Raw genomic sequence first — 17834 nt, 5'->3', positions numbered from 1 at the left:
GTGACATTAGCAAAAGAGAGAGAATAGTGGTTTATGTATGGCATTTGCATATCATGGTACACACTATGCAGCCTACAAAAAGAAAAAAATAAGAGAGGGACAGACCAATAAGAACACAGCGGACAATTGGGACGAGCTTAGTGGTAAAAACCGGGCGGCATGGACAAGTTGGGCCGAAGGGCTTGTTTCCATGCTGCAAACGTCTATGACTCTAAGACCAGGTCAGATTCATTTAAATGATTGTGTGCAAGTGTCAGTCACAGGTGATGACATTGTTTTGGACTAAGGTCCATAGGTAGAAGAGCCAGTCAAGGAAAATAGGAAAACATAATTGGAAAGGAGGCACGCTGAAACTGCCCTTACACAAATGAGGCTGGTTCAAATTTTGGCAAGGGTATGCTAGAGGGTTACACTTAAAAAAAGAGTAAAAATACAATCACAGCAAGGTTTGCCAGCATCTCCACTCCTGACACTCAGCCTAACAACATTGCTCATCTCATGAAAACAATTCTTAACATTTGTAATTTGTTACAAAGATAACCAACTCCTCAAAATGCATTTCATTTTCAATGGATGTAAAAGATTGCATGGTTCTATTGGGAGAAAAGCAGTGGACTATTCCAATGTCCTTGTCAAAGTTTGCCTCTCAGCCAACATCAATAAAGCATAGCGGTTAGCAGTGAACTAACAACGCAACCGTTTATTATGTCTGCAGTTGCCCATAGACTTGTATGTGCTTTTGCATTGTAAGTTTGTGTCACTCAATTTTCCCAAAATCACTGTGTCCTCCAGGGAAAATCTAGGGCATGTGTGAGCAGGGCAAGCAACTGTGTCCCTCCTTAGCCAACAAGGTGGATGTATTGTCAAAGTACATTGCGGAATAATCAGTACATTGTGTCAGAATCTGTAATTCAATGTGAAATCAATGTAAAAAGCAGAGACAAAGAAAAAGGACTAAATTAAGAGAAGTAGAACGATAGAAAAGTAAACCATTTTTAATTTAAACCCTTTTAGTAAATCGCTAAATAGTTAAAATAATAAGGAATGAAAGTCCACATTTGTAATTTTCAGGATTTTCAGAGCCAGAGAGGTTGTTCAGCAGCCAGTTACGATTCATCATGCCATTAAAAAGGGTACTTATACTGATCTATCTATCATGCAATACAGAGGTGATATTCCACATGTTTCCATCTGGAATCTTTCAGCAAGATACCGATGTAGCAAAGCTTCCTGAAGTGAAGCTCGGGGAGCAACTTTATGATTTTCTCGTTTAACCACACATGTAGTTCGATTTACACTTTAATAACATTGAGCAATTGTTGGCATTAGAGCAAACAACAGTACAGCATAGGAACAGGCCGTTTGGCCCTCCAAGCCTGCGCCGATCATGATGCCTGCCTGAACTAAAACCATATGCATTTACGGAGTCCATATCCTTCCGTTCCCATGCTATTCATGTATTTGTCGAGACGCCCCTTAAATTCCGCCATCTTGTAAACCTCTATCAGGTCACCCCTCAACCTCTGTTGTTCCAGTGAGAACAAACCGAATTTATCCAACCTCTCCTCATAGCTAATACCCTCCAGACCTGGAAACATCCTAGTAAACCTCTTCTGTACCCTCTCCAAAGCATTCACATCCTTCTGATGGTGTGGCGAGCAGAATTGTACACAATATTCCAAATGAGGACTACCTAAGATTCTGTACAACTGCAGCATGACCTGCCAATTTTTATACTCAATGCCCTGAATGATAAAGGCAAGCATGCCATGTGCCTTCTTGACTACCTTATCCACCTGCATTGCCACTATCAGTGATCGGTGGACATGTACACCCAGATCTCTCTACACGTCAATACTCCTAAGGGTTTTACCATTTACTGCATAATTCCTACATGCACAGGACCTTCCAAAATGCATTACCTCACATTTGTCCGGATTAAACTCCATCTACAATTACCTTTATTTCTACGGCACAATCTGGCCCCTTACCTCATTGCTTCTTTGTGGGATTTGGCATGTAATCTGGCTGTACCCTAAAGTAATTCATGGGCTGTGAAGCACTTCAGGATGTCCTAAGCATGTGAAAGGCAATATGTAAACACAAGCTTTCTCTTTCTTACCTTAGTGCTGTTGAAATTCAGCATGGCAGATGGGATGCCTAATTGTTCTAGGACCATTAGTTGATCCTCCATCAGCGAGATTAATGGACAGATTACCAGAGTGAATCCTAATTGAAGAAATCAGCAATTATTTCCAATTCAACCGCTTTTCTCCCCCACCTTTAGCAATTTGTAAAAATCCACATTACAATAACTTTTGGTCAACTTAAAATCTTTTAGTTACATTTGTAACTGATAGCCAAGTTCTGCACACACAAGGACGGCCTCAACCGGGATCTTGGGTTCATGTCACACTATCTGTAACCCCCACAACTTGCCTGGACTTGCAAAATCTCACTAGCTGTCCTGTCTGGAGACAATACACATCTCTTTGACCTGTGCTTCATGCTCTCTCCACTCACATTGTCTGTACCTTTAAGACTTGATTAGCTGTAAAGAATCGCATTCCAATCATTATTCTGTAAATTGAGTGTGTGTCTCTGTATGCCCTGTTTGTGAGCAGATCTCCCACTCCACCTGATGAAGGAGCAGCGCTCCGAAAGCTAGTGGTGTTTGCTACCAAATAAACCTGTTGGACTTTAACCTGGTGTTGTTAGACTTCTTACTGTGTTTACCCCAGTCCAATGCCGGCATCTCCACATCATTGGGTAATAGAACATAGAACATAGAACATTACAGCGCAGAACAGGCCCTTCGGCCCACGATGTTGCACCGACCAGTTAAAAAAAAAAAATAACTGTGACCCTCCAACCTAAACCAATTTCTTTATAGAACCTATGAGCCCAGCCAGGTGGTCGATGTTTCAGTAGGGGAGCAGTTCGGGAACAGTGACCACAATTCAGTAAGTTTTAAGGTACTGATGGATAAAGATAAGTGTAATCCTCAAGTTAAGGTGCTAAATTGGGGGAAGGCTAATTACAACAATATTAGGCAGGAACTGAAGAATGTAGATTGGGTACAGATGTTTGAGGGCAAATCAACATCTGGTATGTGGGAGGCTTTCAAGTGTAAGTTGATAGGGATTCAGGAACGGCACATTCCTGTAAGGATGAAGGATAAGTATGGCAAGTTTTGGGAACCTTGGATAACGAGAGATATTGTGAGCTTAGTTAAAGAGAAAAAGGAAGCATTTGTCAAAGCTGGGAGGCTGGGAATACATGAAGCAAGTGTGGAATACAAGGAAAGTAGAAAAGAAACTTAAGCAAGGAGTAAGGAGGGCTAAAAGAGGTCACGAAAAAGCATTGGCCAGCAGGATTAAGGAAAATCCCAAGGCTTTTTACACATATGTAAAGAGCAAGAGGGTAGCCAGGGAGAGGGTTGGCCCACTCAAGGACAGGGGAGGGAATCTATGCGTGGAGCCAGAGGAAATGGGCGAGGTATTAAATGAGTACTTTGTGTCAGTATTCACCAAAGAGAAGGACTTGGTGGATGATGAGTCTGGGAAAGGATGTGTAGATAGTTTGAGTCATGTTGAGATCAAAAAGGAGGTGGTATTAGGGTTCTTGAGAAACATTAAGGTAGACAAGTCCCCAGGGCCTGATAGGATATACCCCAGAATACTGAGACAGGCAAGGGAGGAAAATGCTGGGACCTGGAGAGAAATCTTTGCATCCTCACTGGCTACAGGGGAGGTCACAGTAAGAAGTCTCACAACACCAGGTTAAAGTCCAACAGGTTTATTTGGTAGCAAAAGCCAATAGCTTTCGGAGTGCTGCCCCTTCATCAGGTGGAGTGGGAGTTCTGTTCACCAACAGGGCATATATAGACACAAACTCAATTTACAAAATAATGGTTGGAATGGGAGTCTTTACAGGTAATCAAGTCTTAAAGGTACAGACAATGTGAGTGGAGAGAGGTTAAAGTGTGACATGAACCCAGGATCCCGGTTGAGGCCGTCCTCATGTGTGCGGAACTTGGCTATCACTGTTGGGGAACACTTCAGCAGTCACGGGCATTCAGCCTCTGATCTTCAGGTGAGCGTTCTCCAAGGCGGCCTTCACGACAACGCAGAATCGCTGAGCAGAAACTGATAGCCAAGTTCCGCACACATGAGGACGGCCTCAACCGGGATCCTGAGTTCATGTCACACCATCTGTAACCCTCACGACTTGCCTGGGCTTGCAAAATCTCACTAACTGTCCTGGCTGGAGACAATACACATCTCTTTAACCTGTGCTTAACCCTTTCTCTACTCACATTGTCTGTACCTTTAAGACTTGATTACCTGTATAGACTCACATTCCAACCATTATTTTGGAAATTGAATTTGTGTCTTTATATGCCCTGTTTGTGAACAGAACTCCCACTCACCTGATGAAGGAGCAGCTTGTGGCTTGTGCTACCAAATAAACCTGGTGGACTTTAACCTGGTGTTGTGAGACTTCTTACTGTGCTTACCCCAGTCCAACGCCGGCATCTCCACTATAGGGGAGGTCCCAGAGGATTGGAGAATAGCCAATGTTGTTCCTTTGTTTAAGAAGGGTAGCAAGAATAATCCATGTAATTATAGGCCGGTGAGCCTTACATCAGTGGTAGGGAAATTATTGGAGAGGATCCTTTGAGACAGGATTTATTCCCACTTAGAAATAAGTGGACGTATTAGTGAGAGGCAACATGGTTTTGTGAAGGGGAGGTCATGTCTCACGAACTTGATCGAGTTTTTCGAGGAAGTGACAAAGATGATTAATGAGGGTAGGGCAGTGGATGTTGTCTCCATGGACTTCAGTAAAAGGCCTTTGACAAGGTCCCCCACTGCAGACTGGTGCAGAAGGTGAAGTCACATGGGATCAGAGGTGAACTGGCAAGGTGGATACAAAACTGGCTCGGTCAAAGAAGACAGAGGGTAGCAGTGAAAGGGTGTGTTTCTGAATGGAGGGCTGTGACAAGTGGCGTTCCTCAGGGATCAGTGCGGGGACCTTTGCTGTTTGTAATATATATATATATATATATATATATAAATGATTTGGAGGAAAATGTAACTGGTTTGATTAGTAAGTTTGCGGACGACACAAAGGTTGGTGGATTTGCGGATAGCGATGAGGACCATCAGAGGATACAGCAGGATATAGATCAGTTGGAGACTTGGGCAGAGAGATGGCAGATGGAGTTTAATCCGGACAAATGTGAGGTAATGCATTTTGGAAGGTCTAATACAGATAGGAAATATACAGTAAATGGCAGAACCCTTAAGAGTATTGATAGGCAAAGGGATCTGGATGCACAGGTACACAGGTCACTGAAAGTGGCAATGCTAGTGGAGAAGGTAGTCAAGAAGGCATACGGCATGCTTGCCTTCATCGGCCGGAGCATTGAGTTTAAAAATTAACAAGTCATGTTGCAGCTTTATAGAACCCTAGTTAGGCCGCACTTGGAATATAGTGTTCAATTCTGGTCGCCACACTACCATAAAGATGTGGAGGCTTTGGAGAGGGTACAGAAAAGATTTACCAGGATGTTGCCTGGTATGGAGGGCATTAGCTATGAGGAGAGGTTGGAGAAACTTGGTTTATTCTCACTGGAACGATGGAGGTTGAGGGGCGACCTGAAAGAAGTCTACAAGATTATGAGAGACATGGACAGAGTGGATAGTCAGAAGCTTTTTCCCAGGGTGGAAGAGTCAATTACTTTGGGGCATAGGTTTAAGGTGTGAGGGGCAAGGTTTAAAAGAGATGTACGAGGCAGATTTTTCACAGAGAGTAGTGGGTGCCTGGAACTCGTTGCCAGGGGAGGTAGTGGAAGCGGATATGGTAGTGACTTTTAAGGGGCATCTTGACAAATAAAGAATAGGATGGGAATAGAGGGATATGGTCCCTGGATGGGTAGGGGGTTTTAGTTCAGTCGGGCAGCATGGTGGGAGCAGACTTGGAGGGCCGAAGGGCCTGTTCCTGTGCTGTAATTTTCTTTGTTCTTTATAACTGTAAAGGACAAAATCATTCCAGCCACCGAGAATAATAACTTATAGAATTAGACTCATTTACTTCACACTGCTGGCTCTCAGCTGTTCTATGTCAACTTAGGTCAATGGTAACACTCTCACTTCCAAATCAGAAGGCGGTAGACTAAGACCTCACTTGAAGAACTTGAGCTTAATCACTTCAGACTAATAGTGAGGAAATGCAGCATTGTCGGAGGTGCTTCTTTCGGATGGGTCTTTCAACAGAGAGCCCACCTGTCTGATCAGGTGAGTGCAAAAGATTCCTTGGTACCCTTCAAAGCAGTGCAGGAAAATTCTGTCAATGTCCTGGCCAACATCACAAACACGTAATTTGGTGTTGTTTGCTGTTTGAGAGACCTTGCTGCGCATAAATTAGTTAAATTTGCCTGTATAAGGAGAATGACTACTTCAAAATTAATTCATTGGCTATGAAACATTTAGGGATATCTGAGAGGTGCTATATAAATACATTTTATAACTTTACCAAGCCAGCTTCCCTCAAGTGAGCAGCAGTTACTATTTAAAAACAAACAGTGTGAAGCAAGATAAAAGGAAAAAATGATTTGAATGAAAAACAACTGACTCAAAATGTTACAAGTGGATCTGGAGCCAAATAAATGACTGTATTAGTGGAAGGGACAACATCAGCAGTTTGCAATACTTACCAGTGGAGCAGACAGCTGGCAGCTCATAGCACAAGCTCTTCCCACCGCCTGTTGGCATGATCAGAAATATATCCTTCCCTGCCATCGTTACATTGATGGCCGGAAGCTGCAATGATCGGAAGGTCTGCAGTTTAAACACGCTCTTCAAAGCATCATCAACCTTCTGTGACCATGAAAAATCTGGTTGGGGGTAAGAGGTAAACCGTACTGGTAAGCTACATTTGAAAAATAAAAGCCTAACTACTGGTCACTTAGTAAACCATCAGTGTTAACCTCAAAATAATAACCATCTTTTTCAGTATTCACATATCAGAAATGTTAAAGTTTTACATATAAACTTTCAACCTAGCAAACAGCCAAACATCTTTGTATCTAAAACAGAAAGTGCTGGAAAATCTCAGCAGGTCTGACAGACTCTATGGGGAAAGAACAGAGCTCTATTCCCTCCCCACAGATGTTGTCAGATCTGCTGAGATTTTCCAGCACTTTCTGTTTTTGTTTCAGATTCCAGCATCTGCAGTATTTTGCTTTCATCTTTGTATCTATATGGATAACTAATATTTTTGAATGTGTATAAAGCACTTCTTTGGCCCTTTGGGCAGCAATTGACGGCATGGTCCACAGTGGTTAACACTGTTACCTCACAGCGCCAGGGACCCGGGTTCAATTCCAGCCTTGGGCCACTGTCTGTGTGGAGTTTGCATGTTCTCCCTGTGTCTGCGTGGGTTTCCTCCGGGTGCTCCGGTTTCCTCCCACTGCCCAAAGATGTGCAGGTTAGGCGGATTGGTCATGGTAAATTGTCCCTTAGTGTCAGGGGATTAGCAGGGTAAATCCGTGGGGTTATGGGGATAAGGCTTGGGTGGGATTGTTGTCGGTGCAGGCTCGATGGGCTGAATGGCCTTCTTCTGCACTGTAGGGATTCTATTTACTAGTTATTACAAGTTGGCTTAGCTCAGTTCGCAGTAGCATTCTCAATTCTGAGTTAGAAGGCTGTGACTTCAAGTCCTCCTACAGACCTAAGAACATAATTTAGACTGATAGCTCAGCACTGGAGTGTGCGGCTTTGCTGGAGGTGCCATATTTCAGATAAGACACGAAACCAAGAATCTACCCCCAGGTGAATGTAAACAATCCTATGATATACAGAAGAAGCAGCATTCTGGCCAATATTCTTCCCTTAACTATCTCTACCAAAAACAGCTCATTTAGTTATTCATTTGCTCTTTGTGGGATCTTTGTGTCAATTAGCCACTACATTTTCCTACATATTAACAAACCTCAACAATAATCCATTGACGTCAAAGCATTCGATTTGTCCAAAGGGAAAGATCATCATTTCCATATTAGTTTATTCTATTTTCATCATTCACATTGGTCAATTTTTTGACAAGTGAAATCGTCTTTTCTGTTCAGCCATTCCTCACGCATCAAGTGATTTTTAATCTGCACAAAATATTCTTGCAAGGCAGTGCAATGTATATTTTATTGTACACGTGATACCGCCCTCTGGACACGCAGTTTCACAGTGAGTGCGTCTATCGTGAATATACTGACTGACCAGTGCGCCCTGATGTGAATTTCCACCCATTAAGTTTAATGGGCCAATACAAGACAGCATGCGCTTGCGTTGATCTCAATCGAGATCCCAGCATGTACTGCCATCATATGCTGCCTTGTGGCAGAAGCTCTAATCTTTACTCAATAACAAAAGGTGGTTGGAAAAATAAAAAAGTCACACCCGCATTCCTGATACACATTGTGCAACGCTCGACATAAAGCTGTAACATTCACCATGCTGATTTTGAGGTTGTATTTGGGTGAAAGCCAAGTCCCAATTATTACAGGACTTTCAGCTCCCCTGGTGACTACAGATCAGAGGTGAGGAATTTTCTTCAGCATCACTTGTCTATTCGAAAAAAACCCAGCCTTGGTAAGAGACTTGTGGAACTTAAGGTTTCAAGAAGTTCAAATTAATACAAAGTAAAGTTTATTTATTAGTGTCACAAGTAAGGCTTACATTAACACTGTAATGAAGTTACTGTGAAATTCCCCTAGTCGCCACACTCTGGCACCTGTTCGGGTACACGGAGAGAGAGTTTAACACGGCCAATGCACCTAACCAGCAGGTCTTTTGGACTGTGGCAGGAAACCAGAGGAAACCCACGCAGACATGGGGAAAATGTGCAGACTTCACACAGACAACGACCCAAAGCAGGAATTAAAACTGGGTCCGTGACGCTGTGAGGCAGCAGAGCTAACCACTGTGCCACCGTGCTGCCCCAAGCAGCTTGTGGAAACACAAATGGTTATTTGAAATCGCACTCGCGCTCCCAAACAAGCTCAAAGAGAACAGGACATGCAGGGATTTAAAATCGAAGCAGTATCCTACTCACAATAGCCACAGAATCCCTAGAGTGCAGAAGGAAGCAATTCGGCCCATCGAGTCTGCAGTGACTCTCTGAAAGAGGATCGTAACCCCCCCCCAACCAATAACCATGACCCTGCGCATTACCACTGCTATCCCAACTAACCTACACATCTTGGGACACGAAGGGGCAATGTAGCATGGCCAATCCTCCTTACCTGCACATCACTGGCAGGAAACCAGATCACCCAGAGGAAACCAACACAGACACGGCACATTGCTAACCACCGTGCTGTCCCCTACCACCATGCTGCCTGTGCATGGTGACGTCACCCTGCTTTACAGGTGGGGCTCAGTCCAGAGTGCGAGGGCATCCTTGAAATGCAAAAGGTGACATTCAGAGCCCCAACAGGATTTACTCATAACATCTCTGACACCAGGAACTGGGGTCTCCAGGGAAATGTGGTATATCATGGTGCAGGCCCGGTAGAGAAAAAGCGGTAAGTATATATATTTTCTTTTAATAGCTTTCCTTGTGGGTCAGTAGGGAGAAGGACTGAACTGCTTACCAGACTGCGGGGAACCATCTCCTTGAGTCCCTTGCAGCAGCCTGTTGCCACATGATTTCTACTCTTGTCTTGCCATCATTACAGACAACGTGGTGGTGGTTTTGGGGGGATTGGTCATTCCCCGCTGTCGAATTTTGTATGCTGTGCACTTCCAACCTTCTGAGGCCACCGCGCCACTCCCGCCCCCCGCCCCCTTTATTCTTCTGATGCTATTCCCGAAACTATGTCCCCTTTGCCACTGATAGATCAGTCAGCTGAAACCATCTTTCCTTGAACCAAACCCTTCATAATTTTGAAATCAACTCAGATGCCTGTATCTTATCCCTCCCTGACCCTAAATATTCAAACCATTCCTTACAACTAGAATCAATTCAACACTCCCATTTGAAAGCAACTGCTGGCAGATAGTCTAAAATGGGCTCGCAATTAAAAATGAGGTGATCTTAAACTGAGCTTTGAAGTTGGGGTGTCAGCGCCACTCCCTCCTATGAGTCAGAAGGTTGTGGGCTCAAGTTCCCTCCCTGAGATTTGAGTATATAGTGTAGGTTGGCACCCTAGTTCAGCACATTCAGAGGAGACATTAAACTGAGGCCACATCTGCCCTCTCAGGTGGACATTAAGGTCTCCTGTATCACTGTTTGAAGACGTACTGACCAACATTTATCCCTTGACCTACTACACTATATCACACAGGATATATGGCACAAAAACAGGCCATTCAGTGTTCATGCCAGTGTTTCTGCTCCACCCGAGCCTCCTCCCATCTTTTCTCAATTAAATCTACCATCATAACTCCAGATTCCCTTCGCCCTCATGTGCTTGTCCAACTTCCCCTTAATGCAATCTTTTCTACTTGTTTCAAGTTCCACATTCTCAACACTCTTTGAGTGAAGAAGTTTCTTCTGAATTCCCTATTTCTTGGTGACTATCCTATATTGATGGTTTCTAATTATGTTCTTCCTTGAAAGAGATAACATTCTTTCCCTACCCACCCTACCAAAACTTTTCATTTAAAAAATTTCTATTAGGTCACCCCTCAGCCTTCCTTTCAGTTTAAAGTTTATTTATTATTAGAGCGTCACAAATAGGCTTACATTAACACTGCAATGAAGTTACTGTGAAAGTCCCCTAGTCACCATACTCCGGCGCCCGTTCAGGAGAATTTAGCATGGCCAATACATACACCTAACCAGCACGTCTTTCGGACTGTGGGAGGAAACCAGAGCATCTGGGGGAAACCCATCAGACACAGGGAGAACGTGCAGACTCCACGCAGACTGTGTGACCCAGGCCGGGAATCAAACCCAGGTCCCTGGCTCTGTGCTAACCCCTGTGCCACCAGGCTGCCCATCAGAACCGCTTCAAATGCATACAGATGTGCAACTTTTGAGTCCTATATCTGATGCAACATGCAAGATTTAAAAAAACATTTGGGGCAGGGTGGTAGCAACTTGTTAAGCACTATTGCTCCATCGTACCTCAATTCTAAATGTTTCATCCTGATTTTCAAACCCATTTGTGCCTTGACATTCCATGTCTTGACCCTCCCTATCTCTCTTCCCTACTCCAGCCCTATAACCCTCCAAGATCTCCACTCCTCCCTGGCCTCATGAGCATCCAATTCTAAACCCTCCAGCAACGTGCAGACTCCACATAGACACTGACCCAAGCCGGGAATCCGAACCCAGGTTCCTGGCGCTAAGAGGCAGCAGTGTTAACCACTGTGCCGTCCTGTCTCACTGCCATTGGTGGGAGCTTACATTGCGCAGACTGACTGCTGCACTTCCTTCAGACAGCAGTGACGACACGAGGGTTTACTTCATTGGCTGTAAAGTAATTTGGGATGCCCTCAGGCCATGAAAGATACAACACGAACTCTTTCCTTTCAAAACTCTTCAAACTGAAGTGGATACGATGTGACTTCACTAACCGTTCTTGTTCCAGTCCTCTGCCGATACCTTTGATGATGCGATTGGGTCACCCTCATCACCCCCAGACATTCTTTCCATCTTCTTCTTTAGTTGCCGCTTCTTTTCCTGCAGCACTTGCTGTCTCTCCAGCAGTTCCTGCATCTGGATCTCCAAGGCCCCCATCTCGCTGTCAACCAAGGCCAATTGCTCCTCCAGATCTATACATGAAGGAATTCTAATTAAGATGCTGATGTTACTCTGCCAACATCATTGGAACAGTGGAGAAATAGGAGAAGCATTTGTATAAAGTGGAAAAGAGATTTTAGATAACAAGCTATATTTAAATAGAATTTAAATGAATATTATTGATGGAGTTTTAAATTTCTGTACATGGTTCTGCAGTGACGTTTCTGTAATGGGAGGTGAAAATTTAAGAATACATTAATTAGCAAATCAGGAAATATTGCCTCCGGCCAATCCGACAGCAGCCTAAACACCAATCCTCAAGGGGGCAATTTCCTACATTTGTGTTCCAAGGTGAAATCTAGGTGACATTGACCGGTAGCTCTCTGGACCAGGAGTTTCCTATCAGGGTGCCAGTGGAGCCCAGAGCTACAACAAAAGCAGGTCCAAATTGTTCCCAACCTTTCCATCAGCTCAAGATACCCAAAGTAGCTGATTATGGTGGGATTGTTCCTGCACATTGGAAACTCTGACAATGATCATCTGCATGGCCAAACGCATAGTAGTTTCCTTTTCTCTTCATAAAAGGCTGGTCTTCGAGGAAGCCGGGGATGTCAGAACTCCGCAAAATGAAGCTATCGTGCACACTCCCTGGATGGCGTGCAAGATGTTCATCTTGTGGTCACAGACCATCTGAACATTCAGGGAGGGGAATCCCTTCCTGTTCACGAACTGCAGTGCCTGACGTTTTGGAGGCCGCAGGGCGAGGTGTCTGCGATCGATTGCCCCCTGCACGTTCAGCATCCCAGCAATGACGGCAAAGTCTGCCCTCCAGGGGCTTCCTGCTGGGCCTGGCCCATGTCAAAATGGGTGCACCGGCCTGCCCGGGCGAACAGGGCATCCGTCACCTCGAAGACACACTTGTGGACCGAGGACTGGGAAACCCAACAGAGGTCCCCACTGCTGGCCTGAAAGGACCCACTGGGGTAAATGTTGAGGCCGCCATAATCTTCACCGCCACCGGGAGCGGGTGTCCCCCTGTACCACAAGGTGCCAAGTCCACAAGGACCTGACACAGGTGCTGCATTGCCTTCAGAGCCTGTGGCAGCACACGCTGTTCGGCAACTCTTCGAAGGACGCATGTCTGAACCACCGGGGTCTCCATGAGAGAGAGCGAGAAATTCTGTGAGGTTATCCATCCCAGGACCTGCACTCCCTCCCAGCAACCCCTGCTCCAGAGGAGTGTGGATAGTGGCAAAGCCGATATCATGCCCTGTGCCAGGCACCACCTCGACGGGTTGGCGACCATCACTGCAACCTCGCCATGGGGGCCACGGAGAGCATATGGGTGGCTTTGGGGGGGGTCCACATTGGGAAGCCTTGCAGCATGGGCATGGGTGCAGCCACCTGCATGTCCGGTGCAGTGTCTTCCAGGAATAGCTTGCAGTTGGGACAGACTGGGGAGGGGCACGCTCGTTACTGTCACAGGATGGGTTCCCCTCGAGGGCAGCACTGCAGAATCCATACAGTGTGGGGAGCCTGCAGAGCTCCTTTGCTTGGAGCAGCAGGTGACAGACCTGTTGTTTGTTTGGGTTAGTGGGGCCTGGGGATGGGATTCCCTCGGGGGTTCGCTCAGCAGCCAGGGGTAATGTGTGCAACACCAAGCCCCACCCACCACTGACCCCAGGACCCCCAGAACAGCACAAGCCCCCCACACCCATGCAAGCCGCCCATCCTACCACACGCCATGGCAATGACCCCGCCGCCCACTCCCCTCGCACCCCGGAGGTTGGTGCTCAGTGGTACTCACTTCCTTGCTCCCCTCCCTCACCGCAACGCCTGAAACAGAGCAGGTGTTTTTCTTGCCGACGTGACGTCTTGCTGACGAGATGGTTAACGTAACTGAGGGGGGGACAACTCATCCTGAACTTGCTAATGATACTGAGATGCATTCAAATTGATGCCTTGCCCATTTTGGACGTGATCCTCATCACGCCTGTAAAAAGTGTCTGGTAAGTTGGGAACTGGCGGGAAATGGGCACATTTCTCAATCTTTTTTTGCTTCTCATGCGATCTTACAACCGCATCACACCGATTGACAGGTGCAACAAGGTCCTCAGTTTCTTTTCTGGGGCTAGGCATGTAATGGATGAGAAACCTAACCCTTTAACCCTCCAACATGGATTTGAATACAGATCAAACGCATCAGATTAGAATCTCTTCTCTGAATTGGCTCTAAATGGGAAAGTTTAGCAACCCTTTGGTGCCAGCACTGAGCCTCAAATGCTGGCAGTGGGATTGGACAATTGGGCTGCAGCCTAATTTCCAATTTTGCATTCCCATGTTGCAAGACTTAGCACTGGGTGATCAGCTCGATGAATGCACCCTTTAGTTTGGTCAGTCTGAACTCATCCTGGTGGGCACAAGTCAACTACTCTCCATTAAACCCAAACATGAATGGGTAACCTTGTTCCGCCAGATAACCAGCGAGGGCAGAAATGTAACACTGGTGCAGGGAACGCTCTTCAGATTAAACTGAAGCAGCTGAGAGCTGACGAAGCTAACCACCTCGAGTACCCACTTTGAAGAGCGCAAACTTCACCAAAACAGAGCTTTTAGTGTCACATGGCAGCAAATGGTTAACTCACCTGAAATGTCAGCCATTCTTGAAACAGAGTAAGTCACTTCTCAGAGATACTAGTACACCTTCAAAACCAAAAAAAACGTAACCAAGTGAATACCTACAGACATACATATACAGCACAGTTATAAGTAAACTTGGCTTTCTACAGGTCCTTGTAAAAGAATTCACCCTTAAAGGTTTCAACCTGACCATTTGTTACGATTAAACTTAAATGTTGTTGTGTTGCAAGCACCTAGCTTCCCAACACGTGTACAAATAACATGTTGCTATGCAGAACAAGTCAGAAGTGCCCAAACTGCAGTCTACGAGCTGTAAAGTCAGTCAGTTCTGGTACCCAATCCCAAGTGGCTCAGTTTTAATCACACTTCTAATTCTTTCTCACTGATATGCCTTTTCTGAATTGTGGGTTTTCAGCAAGATTCTTCATCAATCTTGTTTGCTGCATTAATCTTCAATTGCTGATATCTATTAATATCAGAACAAATTAATAAGTGGATTTATGTTTCATATATTACTCATGAGGATGCACGATACTGGGCTTAAACAGGAAAACCTTGGAAACCAGCCTCCCAAGCATTGCACCTGTCCACATTTCCCACTGCCTCAGAAAAACTGCCAGCAAAATTAAGGACCCCACGCACCCCGGACATTCTCTCTTCCACCTTCTTCCGTCAGGAAAAAGATACAAAAGTCTGAGGTCACATACCAACCGACTCAAGAACAGCTTCTTCCCTGCTGCCATCAGACCTTTGAATGGACCTACCTTGCATTAAGTTGATCTTTCTCTACACCCTAGTTATGACTGTAACACTACATTCTGCACTCTCTCCTTTCCTTCTCTATGAATAGTATTCTTTGTCTGTATAGTGCAAGACACAATACTTTTCATGTATACTAATACACGTGACAATAATAAATCAAATCACTATATTCAGTGCATGTTGGGGATGCCATTGGGTTGGAGGTGGAGGGAAAGGGGTTAACAAGTGGAGCTAACACAGTAGGCAAGTAGCTACATGGAGCTGACTCATGACTTCAATTTGGTAACTTCTCGAATTTTGTACTTATCAAGCGGTATACAAGATGCATGCTCTAACGACAAACATTTCCAAATTGTTGTCACTACCTTCTGGTCTGCCCATTGTTTGTTCACTATTCTGTCATAAAATTCCAGTGTTTATAACAGTTCCGAGCGTTGCTGCAGACAAGCCAAGTTTTCCAGAGAATCCAGTCAACAGAAAACCTGTTTAGAAATTTACAGCTCACCAATGTTTACATTTGATCGAGCTATAAAGCCAAATTTGGATGGTGTGTGTTCATGGCTCAAGCTACTAAATTAATCACACCAACATTGGAATTGTTAGCTGAAGAAAGGCCAAGGATACTTCAGCATCCTGGAAGTTGCTTGATATAATAAAGGAGTTGGTTGGCTACGCATAACAATCAATTAGTTCACAAAAGATCCCAGCATTGTGTGAGGAAAAACCCCAGCCGTGGAGAGCTTTTGGAAACAGCAGTTACAGACACCTGCTTCGTGAAGATTTTATTTTTAAATTCAAAAAAAGATGGCTCCTTAAACTTCACAAATGCAATTCTGATGAAAGACTTGGAACAGTAGACAAAGTCAGGTAGCCCTCCCCTCCCCTGATTAAGGTCTAATTTTATTTCCGAATTCAGATATATTCAAAAAAATAGGTTAAAGCAGTTCAAGTGTATTTCCAAATATTTTTTAAAATGTTGAGAGTTTCTGCCTCTAAGACTCTGTCAAGCCTCTCTAAAGTTCCTACTACCTTACCGAAATCCATAGTTGTTAGTGGACCCTTCAACCAAGGCTAACTGGACTTTCCTATCCAGTCTATCTAGCATGGGTTTTTAAAAAATAAATAAGGGACATTTTAAAATGGGACTGGAGGGTACAGATGACTTGAATTGCTCAACCTCACCCTGGAGACTCCCAGGATCAATCGCCTAAGGACTGTCCTAGAAATAAGGGGAAAGTTTCCCCTCACAAGACAAAATACATAACTGTTGGTCACCCTGATATCTACTAGGTCCCTTATAACTGCACACACTTCAATTAGGTTTCCTCTCAGCCTGCTCTCCTCAGAAATAAAACACCACCACCCCCCTCCTACAATCCAATCACTTCTCATGACTAAAATTGTCCCATCCAAAGCGGCATGGTGGCACAGTGGTTATTTATACAAGTTCAATTCTGGCTTTGGGTGAGTGTGTGGAGTTTACATGTTCCCCCAGGTTTCCTCCAGAGGCTCTGGTGTCCTCCCACAGTCCAGCTGTGCAGGTTAGGTGGATTGGCCATACTAAATTGCCCTTTGGTGTCCACAGGTGGATTAATCATGGTCATAAAAGGATTAGTCATAAATGCACAGGTTTATGGCGATGGATGGGGATGTACAGAAAGTCAGCGTAGACTCGATGCGCCAATGGCCTCCTTCTGCACTGTAGGGATTCAATGGTGCTCATCCCTTGTGCAAGTGCAAGGGAGTGCCCTTCAGAGGGCCCACTATCTTGTGGGAAAGTACAACAGCCAGTTAGAATGTGGTAAAGTTACACAAAACATCAAATGAGATCAATAACTAGTTAATCTAAGCTAGTTTACCATAAAATATAGGAGTCGAATTAGGCCATTCAGCCCATCGATTCCGCTCAACCATGGCAGATCTGTTTCTCAACCCCATTTTGCCACCTTTTCCCCGTAACCTTTGATCCCTTTAACCATCAAGAACCCGTCTATCTCTGTCTTAAATACACTCAAGAAAGTGACCTGCGCAGCCTTCTGTGGCAAGTAACTCACAGGCGGGATTGTTATGGGTGCAGGCTCGATGGGCCGAATGCCCTCCTTCTACATTGTAGGAATTCTATGAAATGGGAAAGCCCAATTGGTGTTTTTATTTCAGAATCCCAATGTAACCATGGAGTGTGCTGGTTGAACCTGGGCAGCCCAGAGCATTGCTCCAAGTGTGTGTGGTACCTGTGGGTGGATCAGCTGCAGGTAGCTGAGGAAAACTCCCATCACACCCCGCTCCCCAGCCCTTCAACCAATCAGCAATCAGGGCCGCCCGCCAACCAATCACAGCTGGGCCGGCCATTTCCATGACGTCATGTCTGGCCCGAGTCTCTTTCCGTTTTATTTTTAAAATTTAAACTCTGGGATTTTTTTTGAAATATAAACCCGGCTCTGCCATCACCCAGAAACCTCTGCCTGCTCTCCATGTCGCGGTGATGCGCACACACCCGCCGCTTCAAACCTGTCAATGGAGCGCTCGGCCAGCAGCGATGGAAGAAGCGGCAGCTCTCCTCCCTCGACCCGCCAGAGGAAAGAGGCGGGGCCTCCGCCGTCAATCACCCGCCTTCACCCAATCACAGCCGCAATCCCCAGCCACCAATCACATGGCTCAGCACTCCTTCCAATCGGAATCGG

At 45.1% G+C, this 17834-nt stretch overlaps 1 protein-coding gene across 1 annotated transcript in view; it reads right to left on the bottom strand.

Moving 5' to 3' along the window:
- Nucleotides 1-17731, bottom strand: part of recql (RecQ helicase-like) — a 40079-nt gene extending 22348 nt beyond the window's left edge. The window contains exons 1-5 of the mRNA XM_078235316.1: nt 17662-17731; nt 14397-14454; nt 11586-11783; nt 6722-6901; nt 2123-2229 (exon numbers count right to left, since the gene is read on the bottom strand). Coding sequence (XP_078091442.1) covers nt 2123-2229; nt 6722-6901; nt 11586-11783; nt 14397-14412 — 501 coding nt within the window. The 5' untranslated portion in view covers nt 14413-14454; nt 17662-17731. The remainder of the gene's footprint in view (nt 1-2122; nt 2230-6721; nt 6902-11585; nt 11784-14396; nt 14455-17661) is intronic.
- Nucleotides 17732-17834: the final 103 nt, after the last annotated feature.

This window comes from Mustelus asterias, chromosome 19 (assembly GCF_964213995.1).
Source record: "Mustelus asterias chromosome 19, sMusAst1.hap1.1, whole genome shotgun sequence".
NCBI lineage: Eukaryota > Metazoa > Chordata > Chondrichthyes > Carcharhiniformes > Triakidae > Mustelus > Mustelus asterias.
Note: the sequence above shows the minus strand (reverse complement) of the source record. Positions and strands in the feature narration are given on the sequence as shown.